At 36.8% G+C, this 13,536-nt stretch overlaps 1 protein-coding gene across 1 annotated transcript in view; it reads left to right on the top strand.

The window, feature by feature from the left end:
• Nucleotides 1–6,273, top strand: part of LOC131440186 (homeotic protein empty spiracles) — a 91,320-nt gene extending 85,047 nt beyond the window's left edge. The window contains exon 3 of the mRNA XM_058611249.1: nucleotides 5,006–6,273. Coding sequence (XP_058467232.1) covers nucleotides 5,006–5,290 — 285 coding nt within the window. The 3' untranslated portion in view covers nucleotides 5,291–6,273. The remainder of the gene's footprint in view (nucleotides 1–5,005) is intronic.
• Nucleotides 6,274–13,536: the final 7,263 nt, after the last annotated feature.

The raw sequence follows: 13,536 nt of genomic DNA on the forward strand, positions 1-13,536 counted from the left end.
TATTTATGCTGACTTTGACTCAGATCATCTTCCTGTAATATTCAAAATTCCCAAGGAAGCTATTAATTTGTTATAAAAGGTGATTTTTTTGAGGTTAGGATTTTCATGCATTAGTATTTGCTCAGATTTTTTGAGGTTATGATTTTCATGCATTATTATTTGCTCAGTATGCTCTGACATTTCATCATGAATAGACTTACTAACGAGCAACGCTTGCAAATCAGTGAATGGGCCCTAGAAAAGTTGGCAGAAAATCCGCTTTTTTATCGACAAATTTTGTTCAGCGATGAGGCTCATTTCTGGTTGAATGGCTACGTAAATAAGCAAAATTGCCGCATTTGGAGTGAAGAGCAACCAGAAGCCGTTCAAGAACTGCCCATGCATCCCGAAAAATGCACTGTTTGGTGTGGTTTGTACGCTGGTGGAATCATTGGACCGTATTTTTTCAAAGATGCTGTTGGACGCAACGTTACAGTGAATGGCGATCGCTATCGTTCGATGCTAACAAACTTTTTGTTGCCAAAAATGGAAGAACTGAACTTGGTTGACATGTGGTTTCAACAAGATGGCGCTACATGCCACACAGCTCGCGATTCTATGGCCATTTTGAGGGAAAACTTCGGAGAACAATTCATCTCAAGAAATGGACCGGTAAGTTGGCCACCAAGATCATGCGATTTGACGCCTTTAGACTATTTTTTGTGGGGCTACGTCAAGTCTAAAGTCTACAGAAATAAGCCAGTAACTATTCCAGCTTTGGAAGACAACATTTCCGAAGAAATTCGGGCTATTCCGGCCGAAATGTTCGAAAAAGTTGCCCAAAATTGGACTTTCCGAATGGACCACCTAAGACGCAGCCGCGGTCAACATTTAAATGAAATTATCTTCAAAAAGTAAATGTCATGTACCAATCTAACGTTTAAAATAAAGAACCGATGAGATTTTGCAAATTTTATGCGTTTTATTGTTTAAAAAAGTTCTCAAGCTCTTAAAAAATCACCCTGTATATATCAACGTAGTTAAGACATAGTTAAGAATTTACAAAAAGAAATTAAACATAGATTTACTCTTTTGCGAAATGAAAATTTCTCTAAAGAAGTTGAACAAATTTAACCTTATTCTAAACCTTTCTGGAAACTTTTTAAGGTTCTTTAGAAACCTCAGAAACCAATTCCTGCTCTCAAGGAAGGAAATCAAATAATTCTTGCAAATGACGAATAAGCTCAAAAACTTGCTCAGCAGTTCGAGAGTTTAATTTGAACGTTGTGAGTCCTATTGAAAATGAAGTCTCACTGAAATATGATCACATTTCAACTCAAGTATTGTGACAAGACGACATTACTGAGACGTCAATCATTAGGAAACTTAAAATCGTGAAGGCTCCTGGTAATGATGGAATTTTAAATATTCCTATTTTCGATGTTGCCTTGAGACTTTGTTTCAACAAGTGATTTTTATTAGCTTAATCTTAAGAAATGAAATATTTATTCTCATATTCGTACCCAGGGGAAGCCCAAGGGGCCCTGGCCCCTCCCGAAATCGGACACTTTTATCGGATGGTTTGATACATACTTTCTTTACATTCATTTGACCACTACTTCCGGTACTTCTGGAACCGGAATCTGAGAACCGGTATAGCAAAAACCACTTTGTTTGGTCATCAACTAATAGGACCTACATGTTGGAAAAGTTTTATAACTCCAAGATAGGAGGTCAGATCCTTCGAAAAATCGAAATAAAATAATTTCCATTTTGGGATTTTTAATCACTATTTCTGGAATCGGGAACAGAAATGAGTTTTATGGCCATCAGCTAACAAGATCTGTTGATTAGAAAATTCTACCAACCAGTTTTAAATAACCCGTTTCTTTTTGCAATAGATTTTTTTGTGCTTATCACACTGTAAATTCAGACCCGGAAGTCGGATCTAAACGAAATCCAGGATTTTTGTATTGAATTTTAGGCCCTTTCATTTGATATTAAGCTTGTGAACATCAGCTCCGCCATCCCCGAGAAAAGTTAGTGCACATCAACTTTTAGTACACTTATTTTCATTTTTGAACACTAACACTCGACGAACTTATTCGAATTGTATGTGAAATTCAGTCCTCCGGGTCTCGGTTCACAAAAGTCGGTTATTACAGTGATTACATACCCTTTCTATATGAGAAAGGCAAAAAGGTTTTCGTTCTAATTTTCTTTAGAGGTCCAAGTTGTATAAATATTACGGAGCTAGTGTTCCTGCAGACTACACCGTGAAATAGTGGTGTCGAGAGAAACCAGCAGTGGCAGGCCTTCCATTGTGATTGCAAAAATCAATGTCAAAATTAAAGGAAATGGTACTAGATAACCAGAAAGTGCCATAAGAATTAGTACTGACCAAATATCATAGTTTTAGCAAGATTCCGCGAATGAAAAAGATGTCATGCCACACATGCATACTCAGGTTTAAAAAGACGAAAGCTAGCACACTTCGGAAGCATGTTCGCCTATGCTGATGCAAATTAGCGCCGGTTGGTTACTGTTGACGAAGCCTAGATCCATTATTATACACCAGAGAACAGAATGATTAACCGACAATAGACTGGAATTGGGTGGAATGGGGGGGTTTTGGGGTTGTCACAGTATAATTTTTTTTGGAATATCCCGAAAAAAATAACTCCATCGACAGCAAGTGTAAGTGTGCTTTATTGTAGCGATTGAAAATCGGAAAAATCGGTTTTTCGAGACAATGCTCCGGTACACAAGAGCATAGTGTGAGCTTCATTTTGGAGTTCTGACCGCAACTTCTGGAACCTTTTCCAAATCGGAAGTCTCTCGGAAGAATTGGGTTGAAACAGCATAGAAGTTTATGAAACCATAAAACATTTCATTTGAATCACAAATGTAAGTGTGCAAATTGTCCTAGTAATCTCGAGAAATGTATGTGAATTCCGTTTTGGAGATTTTTACCGTTACCAAAACGATTTTTCTGTTGTGGACTCGCCACTCCCAATGACGAATTTAATTTTTTAGTACCCATCACCCTGTATATCCAAACAAGAGATGGAAGGTAAAAATTTCAAATATATTCATAAAGGCAACTGAAACATGTCTGCAGCTTTTTTTTTAGAAATTTTATGGTTTACAAACACAAATCTGCAGGTATCGCTAAACTAGATCCGTGGGTTGACTCGATGATATTAAATAGGATCATGTGGGATAAAAAGGAACTTCATTAGAATATAAATTTGTTAAAATCGGTTCGACCATCTGTTCGACGAATTTTGCAAACTAGAAGAGCTTACTGAATAGTTTCAAAATATCGGTTCCTTTTTACATCGCCATTTGTAAGGACACACCCTTGAAATTTAAGGTTTTAATACTCTTCACTCAGTTTTTCCAAAACCAGAAGTTGAATCCGAACTATGGGACTATATGGTAAATAAAATGTAAAAAATCGATCCCTTCCCTTTGTCAAATAGAACTTCTTATTTCAATCTCTCATTGTCCAACTCAAAATATGTGAACATACCTTATGATCAAAAAAGAACCGGAATTTTCATTTTAAAATTCCCGCGCTTGACCAATCGGTAAACTTTTACTCTCCCAACGTGGCGATTTTTATAATGGATGAAAATTTAGAACAACGGCTCGCCTTCGAAGCGCCATTCGGTCGATTATTGTTCGGTTTCGACGTCATATTCATAGATCCACACCAGGTATGATGCATTCAAAGAATGTGGGGTCACTATCTGCGTTGGAAATCATCTCTTTGGCTACATCAACACGACGCTGTTTTTGAATGAAATTCAGCTTTTTTGGCATCAGCCGAGAAGCGACGCGTTTCAAACCCAAAACATCGGTTAAAAAGTGTTCGGCTGATCCATAAGAGATGCCCAACATCACAGCAATCTCTCTAAACGGCACAGAACGATTTTGCAACACGATTTGCTTTGCCGATTCAATGTTTTCTTCAGTAACATATGTTGTTGAGCGGCCAGGGATCTCATCATGATCCAAGCTTGTACGACCACCTTTGAAGCGTTTATACCACTCGTATGCCTGTGTTTTTCCTAGACACGATTCACCAAAGGCCTTTTCTAACATTTGCAACGTTTCGGAACACTTAAATCCCTTCGCAACACAAAATTTGATGCACGCACGTTGTTCTAAATTTGCATCCATTATCAAAATCGCCACACGAAAATTTTTCAACTTCTTTGTATAGACGCCAAATAAAAACTAATCGTACGATATGCGTCAAAATTTGACAGAATGTGTATAAAAGTGTTGCCAACGTTGAGAGAATAAAAGTTTACCGATTTGACAAGCGCGGAAATTTTAAAATGAAAATTCCGGTTCTTTTTTTTTATCATAATGTATACTTAAATTGCTAATTACTTAAACTCACTCTTCAAAAAAACAAAAAAAAAAACAAAATATACTAAAGGCACATCTAGAACTCGACACATACAAATCATCAGTTAGATGTGTTATTTCATATTTGTGGGCCCCTCCCGAAACGAAATCCTGGATACGGGCCTGATTGGAAGTCTAGTAATCCGTAAATAACGTGGTGACTCTAGTTGTGAAATACAATACAATTGGTACAATAACCCTATAAACACAGTTATTTTCAGTGGGGTTACTGATGTATGTTTGGCCATTAAAAGACGTATGCGATGTCGTTTATATATCATCTGCACAAAGTCGAATATTATTCTTCCAATTTATCAGATAAAACTCTTCTTTACTTCAATCGGTTCACTTGATAGGGTGCAATTTGTTTACATAATGTGGTATAGAAGGGAGACCTTCTGACATGAGGGTGACTGTCATTGTCTCCATAAATTTGCATTTCTCCATATGTACAGTGATTTCACCCCCTTTCACGAATACAATTCATGTTTAATGATCCGTTACAGATACCGATGATTGACTGTACTAATATTATTTTATTTTCGGCCCTACTGAATGAATAACCTTCCCTTTTTTTTGGCGCTTTATCGTTGTTCCAATGCAGGTCAAAGTATGGTTCCAGAATCGTCGAACGAAACACAAACGGATGCAGCAGGAGGAGGATGCCAAATCGCCGGGTGGTGGTGACGATGTAGGCGGGGGAAGTGGGCACCGTTCCTCCAGTCCGGGTTGTGCTTACGACGATGACGATGTCGATGAGGAAGACGATGAACTGATCGACATGGAAATGGACGACTGCCCGAGCGATGAAGAGCAGGAATTGATGCAACAACAACAGCAGCAGCATCAGCAACAGCAAATGCAGCAACATTTGCAACACCATGCATGAAGTTTAGCTCAAGAACGGTTGCTTAGGATGATCGTTCTTGATTGATTTCAATACTCAACCGTTTAGAACGGTGGTAGACACGGAAGGAAACAGTGATATTATCTGGTTATAATCCGACTGACTATACGTAGATGTTCCTGATTTCATGGGTGCAGATTTGTAATTAATTGGAGTGTAAGCAGAAGGGAAATTAGAAATTTTCACGACATATTGCCAGATTACGGAATAAACCAGTCGACATTTCACTATTGAAATTGATGATTGCATGTGCCAAATTTGTTCGTTGATGTGTTGTTTATATATTGAAGGCAGATTTTTGCACAGAACCAGAAAACTACCCAATTGGGCGAATGTTTCTCGTGCCGTCAATTCAACTGTTGAGTAAATACAATCTACCATCCAGTAGATAAAATGAAATACTCAGGTTAGGTTGATTTCTGGTTCAGTGTAATTTTCGAGAGATATTTCATAATGGCGGCTACATGTGCCAAACTGGAAGCACTCATTCGGGGGGCGGCTAAAGTGTACAGCAACTGTACATCGTTCGCTGCGTCATTCTGTCACATCTAGTAAAGAACGAACCTGTGTAGCTTGTAGCTGATTATTTATATTATTTATTTGTCAATTGAAGGTGATAGAAAATAGAATCGATGGAGTAGTCATGTCTACTTTGAGGTGTGTAAATACTTCTTTGTATATACCATGTGCAGTGTAGTCGTTAATTAAATTATCCTTATAAGAAATACAATGCGGTGTGAATAAGGAGGGGAGGGGAGGTAGAAGCTGCAGTTGAATAAATGAAAATGAATGTGTTGCAATGCAGCCGCTTGAGTAAAGCTAACAAATTCAAAGCACTGTACACTGTATGAATTTATCGTTGTAGGTTCTTTGGGCATCGATTCGTGCTAAAATTAGTTCGCTACATTGAAATATTCGACACGAACTTGTTTCTTTAAGCATTGATACAATTATACAGAACAAACAACCAGACTAAACCTTTTTGAGTAACATTTATTAATCCGAAAGTTATAGCACTCCTTGCGCATGCGCGTGTAGTTAACTATAATATGGTAAGTAATGAACAAATTGCATTTATGTACGCCGTCGAAAATGTTAGGTTAATTTATTGATTTATTTGACTTAGCTCAGAATCCTACAACACAGTTATACAGATCTGTCATATTGGCGCACAGTTCACAGAAGAGTTGCTAGAGAGCGTTCTTTGATACGATAAAACCATCCTTGGCCTTATTGTGTGTTGGTGGCATTTGATTTTTTTTTGGCTTTTCAAATCAAGAAAGGCTCTGCAATCACCGTGAAAACTGATTTTTGAACCAAGGCCGGAGGCCGGAGAACCAATTACACCCAAACCTCCATTTACGTAACTTATATATGTATATATGTATTAATATACGTTCGCATGTGTACAAATATTTGTATTTCCTAATACATATAAATATTGGTGAAGTAAAAGCGATCATTTATATGTATAAATATGTACACATATACGCAAACGAGTGAGTGTGTAAGCATACATACATACATATATAAGGTTCGTAAATGGAGGTTTGGGTGTATCATATACCATTCTAAACGGTTCGTCGATAATTCGCAAAATGTATGTATGTGTGTATGTAACATTTTTCTGCACTCTTTTTTCTAGGAGTTGGCTGAACTGATTTTCATTAACTTTAAAAAGATGATGCCACGTAAAATACCTGAGTTGTGTTTTGAACATGACTTCATGTTCCGATAATAGGGGGCGATATGGACAAAAAAACCTGTTTTAATCCACCTAGTGGTGTAATGATGCCTTTCTCATATCAATCATACTATCATATATAATACCGTGGTATTATTAAAAATAATTGTCTTCGATTCTTAAAAAAATTACCGAAATCGGTTTGTTTGACCGTCTATTGATAAGAACTACCAGTTGGAGAAGATTAAAGGTCTGTTTAGATTTTCATAGTGTCAGTAGGATCCATAGTACTAGCCATGCAATGATTCTGTACACTAAGAATCGGCTGCGAAGTCTGTTGAAACAGAAAGGCCAAATTCCACAAAAGGAATGTAATGCCAGGACTTTGCTTAGATTTTTTTTACGGTTTTTCGCCCTTTTCAGTTATGGTATAAAATTTTTAACACACTTTACCCTATATTTCCGGATTCGGAAGTCGGATCCGAATGAAATTTAGGAATTACGTATAAGACCATCGGACCTCTCATTTTAACCTAAGTCAGTAAAAATCGGTCGCGCCATCTATGAGAAAAGTTTGAAAACATATTCTCTTTTTTGCACATTTTACCCCATAACTCAGGAACAGACCGGAAGACCTTTCATTTGAATCTAAGTTTGTGATAATCGGTTCAGCCATCTCCGAGAAAAGTTAACGCAAAAAAACGTTACATACACACATATGCACATACACACACATACACATACACACAGACATTTTGCGTTTCGATGAACTGAGTCGAATGGTATATGACACTCGACCTCGGTTCAAAAGTCGGTTTTCACAGTGATTGCATAATCTTACTATATGAGAAAGGCAAAAATGAAAATGTATACATTAACTTTTCTCTGACATGGTTGAACTGATTTTTACAAAACGAGATTTAAATCGAAGGTATTCAGATACCACATAATATGCCTGAATTTGGTATAGATCCGACTTCTCGGTTCCAAAACTACAAGGTGATCAGTGTGAGCATTTCTTTTGGTCCCACAATCTGCTATTGAATTTTGTTGTGATCCGACTTCCGGTTCTGGAAATATAGGGTTAAGTGTGTTTAAAATCTGAAGTCATCTCTTTGAGTGAAGCTGGCCCGGGTTATCGGTTTATTGCATAGGATACTGGTCCTATAAGCTAGTTGCCGTGTGTTCGAGTCCCAATTTGGAAGGATTCTTAGTGTCAATAGGATCGTCGTAGGTACGTCGGTTGCGAAATCTGTTGAAAAATAAAGGCCAAATTCCACAAAAAGAATGCAATACCAGGACTTTGCTGTGTAAAAAAACGGGAAAATTCTTTTAAATTTGACTTTAAACTGTGCACCAATTATGCTAGTATAATTAACAAAAAAAAAACTTTCTTATTTTTATTTGAAACTCTATGATAATTTCTTTGAAAATTCTTATAGTAATTTATGGAAATATGAATGATATCTGAAAGACATCATCACACCTCTAGGTGAAAAAAATAGTTTATTTTTCTAAATGTGTTATGTTTTATTAATGAACGTTTTTTGTCTTTTTTATAAGGATATGGATACGTGTTAATGTGAGCGAAAAAAAATAGTGTGTTTGATTGTCTCAGAGACCGCTGATTCGATATTCATATGTTTGAATCAGAATAAAAGGTTCGATTATCTTATAGTCTGCAACTGAATTTTATCCGGATTCGCCTTCTGGTTCTGGAGCGACGCGGAAAAATGTGCAAAAAAGCTGAAAATTATCGCACATTACATTTATGATGATAGTTTTTTTATTCTTTTATATAATTATTTTAATTTTAATCAACAGATAAACTAAATAGACAATTAATTATTACTAAGAATATTTAAAAAATAAACGCTTTTTTCATTCCACGGATTTCGTAACTTGGCGGCTGATGAGGGTTATACTAGGGCAAATGACGAAGAGTGAAACAAACAAATCGTGGACCTTTCAGTGAAACGTTCACGTCGTTGATATACAGTAGAAATATCAATGGTCCGAGACTGCTGCCTTGTGGAACACCAGAAAAAGTAAATAACTCCTTAGAAACATTTTCATTTATCTTGATCACCAGTCATTGTCGATTGCAAAGATACGATTGAATCAGCCGGAGTGTGTTGGACAGACTGGTCCAATGTGGCAATTGTGACCTTTAGTTAGACATAGCATCCGTTATAAGCGTCGTGAGTGGGTCAGTGGCAGTTGAGCGCTTCAGTATGAACTCGTGTTGAGTTTCTACGATGTTCTGCTTGCAAAAAACTTCGGAATGGCACTTAGAGAGGTGATACCTGTCGATGTCTCCTTTTTTGTATACCAGAAACATATAAGAAGAATTCCAAAAAATCAGGAAATACTCCAATCATGAGTGACAGTCGGAACATTTGTCATAGAGGTGCTATAATACCACTAGAGCATCTGTTGAAAACGACAGCCGGAATACCGTCGGGTCTAGCAGAGTATGAAGACTTCATTTTTGCAACTGCGTTTGGTTTTGTTTTCGTAAATTTTATTGATTTCCACGTAGTATTGACGGACAAGCAATGTCTGAATTGTCCAAACGTTTTGTATACTTACTGGCGGATGCGGGTTTTTGTAGTCTCATAGCCGATTATTAAATTTGGTGCAGATACGATGTGCGGTTCCGGAGTAACGGGGAAAATGTGCCAAAAACTTTTGGTTTCCTTATAGAAAAATTGTTGAGAAATACCCTCGAGCTTCGCGTTCCCAGAAACCGTAGGAGCAGTTTCCATAAACTTAAATTCAAATGAAAAGTTCCGGAGTCTCACAAAGAAAGTAGAAAAATGTGCATACGTTTAAAAGATTAACAAACAATTTATCGTCGAACCAAACAGTGATCGGAAAATGTACGATAATTCCGATGTAGGAATTAGAACCAGAATCAATACATTCATCGCTTTTGTCTCCATTTACTTTCAATGTTAGTTTTGCCCCAATATGAAAAACAGCTGATGTGATTCTGTATTTTTATTTTTTCTTGCCATCGTCAAGGTTATGAGCAGGGATTCAAATTTACAAAATATTTTTTTTTGTATACTCAAGTAATGCAAACAAATATTTTTGTTATATATTTTTAACCCATCAAATTTCATTTAGGCAAACACGCGTTTTTCAGATTTAACCCGTTTTATATGGATATCTCGGTGGTTTTTTTTAAGCTGATACATTTTCGAAAGGATATAGTCAGGCCTTTAAAATGATATTTGTATGTAAATCTATTGTTTGAACTATCTAGGTGCGAATTTTCACTGAGTAAAACTAGAAACGGTGCTGTTTCTCTTAATTTGTTCCCCTTTGATCAATGTTCTGCTTTCCGAAACTGAATATAACCCCTTTTTATTAGCATCCCATTACACATGTTGATATTTTCTGATTACAAAAAAATTAAACCTTTGCAATATTTGACCGATTTCACCACATGATACATCAATTAGCTGATGAACAAATACATTCTCTGAATATTACTCGTTTTTTTACCTTTTTTTATATATATAAAAAATAGGTATAGAATTCGCTCAAACTTTCGAAAAATTTTCCGAGGCCCGGAGGGCCGAATGTCATATACCAATCGATTCAGCTCGACGAACTGAGCAAATGTCTGTGTGTGTGTGTGTGTGTGTGTGTGTGTGTGTGTGTGTGTGGTGTGTGTGTGTGTGTATGTGTGTGTGTCTGTATGTGTGTTGTCAACTAAGAGGTCGAGATCTCAGAGATGGCTGGACCGATTTTGATCAAACTAGTCGCAAATGAAAGGTCTCCCCGTCACCCAGAACGCTATTGAATGGTTTTGAGATCGGATGTTTACTTTTTGAGTTATACGAAGTTTTATGTCAAAATTTTCAGTTTTTTTACAGTATCAGTCACATTTGACCTTGAAAACAGAATATGTTTCCAGACTTAGATTTCGCTCGGTAATACCTATCCAACAAGCCATAGATTGTTAAAATCCGTCTATTTTTAACGGAGATATCGATATTTTTGTGTAAACCTTATTCCAGTAGAAGGAATTTTGAGCGCTGTATGAAAAAGCAATGCTTGGGAGCAACATGAAACACGATTTTTTATACTGTTACATATAATTGTTTCTAAGTACCAAAAAGACTGTGTACAGCATCCTTTTTTATGACAATTTGCCTCGGACCAATTTTAGCACGGCTCATTTTTGGCAACATAATCTTTCGAATATGGCATATGTAAACCAGATGATACCAGCATTATCGAGTTGGAAGTAATTCCATAATTATTTTGATTTAAACTATTTACAGCAATAAATGCTGGAAGAACATGACTTCCATATACCATACGACTCAATTCGTCGAGATCAGCAAATGCGTGTGTGACAAATAATTTCACTCAATTTTCTCGGAGATGGTTAAACCGTTTTCTACAAACTCAGATTCATATGAAAAGTCGTATACTCCCAAACAAGGTTCCTGAATTACGTTTGGATCCGACTTCTGATTGCGGAACCACAGGATGATATGTGAAACGAAATTAAAATAATGCAATTAATTTTTCTCGTAGATGGCTGAACCGATCTAAGATTCAAATGAAATCTAAGAATCATCTATGATTCAAATGAGAGGTCTTAAAATCCTATAAAACCTCTTACTTTCTAGTCAGATCCGACTTCTGGTTTAGAAAATGCAGGGTGATTAGTATAAAAATGTTAATTTCACATAAATTAATCAGGTTTATTGGGTTTGCAGATTTGGATAGTCGATTACCAAATAAATTTATTTCAGTTTGAGCGGTATTCGTTTTTGGATTCGGAATGTACTCCCAAATTTTAATTCGCACTACAATTTCTCAAAGATGTCTACACACTCCTCAGGTGAATTTAACTGATTTCGGCTACACCGATTTTAGAATTCCGGTTCCAGTATCGAATCGATTCTCAAAGCTCAATCATTTTCTCAAAAAAGACCAAATCGAACTTCAAAAACAAATATTACAGGACTTAAGGTCCCATACAAAATCGGTGAATTTTATCCGATTCTGGAATTACAGATGATGAGTTTATAAATTTCATGTAAATTGTTTGGCGTAATAATTTATGGCCATTCGAATCATTTTGGGCTATGCTAATTCCTGAATACCGGCTCTGGAAGTACCATAAATAATGACTAAAAACTCTAAAGTGGAACTTACTTCGACATCTTATGGAATGTTCAATCGATTGTCGCACGCTAAGATTGAAATTCGATATGTTTTGCAGTTTCGGCATTACAGGGTAATGAGTGATTAAAATCTCAATTTGCCGTTTGAAACGACGATAATTAAAATAATGTCATGAGAACTAAAACACCGAAGAATATCCATGCAAAAACACATGCGTATTGATAAAAAAAGGTATCATCTCACTGCTAGGTGGATTATTCACGTTTTTTATCTTTGTTTCGTTGTATTGACATTCCTTAGAAGCCATTTCTTTCGATTATATTCAACTAATTTGTATAAAAAAAAATCATTTAATCATTTTTTCGCACAAAAATGGAAAAAATAAACAAGATGGTATAACTAGCAAGAATAGATAATTCCTATCAGTTTCAATTGTACCAAAAGCCAGACCGGCATGCACTTCGTTAATCCTGTATGCTAATGGAATTACCAGAAGATCATCGAGCATTAGAAGAGGCCAGGATTGCAGTTCTTTGGGATCATCCAAACAGTACCCTTTTTTTCGGCTCGCATTCGTGCTTCAGAACCGGCCGAAAAGCAAGGATGAAATCCCTTACATCCATCATGTTGTTTTTTTTTTGCTGCGGATACCTGTTTCTAAGAACTGACTTCTGAATTATTTGGCCGATTGGATTACCATCGGAAATGATCAGTTTTTGAATTGAGATTCGCTTTTTCATTTGTTTCTCCGTTTTCATGTTTCGATTTTCGGAATGGACTTCGGAGGTAGTTTTTAGCCGGCCGACTGCGATCCGGTTTATTTTGACCGGACTGTTCTTGTTTTCAGATCACAGGTATAATTTGCACTCCTTTCGGGCAGTAATAACACTCTAACAGCACAAATTAACAGAAATGTGTTCAACAACTTGCAGCTCGGCAATCAGCAACGAAAATGATCTATATTTTAGAGAAGGGCGAAACCAGCGTAGTACCGAAAAGAAGCTGCACGCTACAAACCGGCAAGGGTTGTTTTTTTCCTTGGTAAATCGATCCTGTCTCGTGGTCGCTCGGCATTGTTCGGTGTCTTCGGTGGATGTTGTGTTGAAAATCTGATGGCTCGAAACGTCATGCCGGCGAGATTAGAGTCGGGTCAGTAAAGTGGAAAATTGGTATTTAATATGAAGGAGCCGTTCGTTTTTGTTGCTGGAGCTCGTACGTTGCCTATCCCGGAGCGAGCTAAGTCCGAGAATGGACTTTATGCGAATAAGCATTTAGCTTCCAGGGCCTATAATTTGGTACTTGAGTTGGAACGCCCAGGCGAGGGTAATTAATTCAGTGTATCAATTTGCGTACTTTAGCCTATGTTGGTTGGATTTGCAGTTGAAAATGA

The sequence above is a fragment of the Malaya genurostris genome, chromosome 1 (genome assembly GCF_030247185.1).
Source record: "Malaya genurostris strain Urasoe2022 chromosome 1, Malgen_1.1, whole genome shotgun sequence".
Lineage (NCBI taxonomy): Eukaryota > Metazoa > Arthropoda > Insecta > Diptera > Culicidae > Malaya > Malaya genurostris.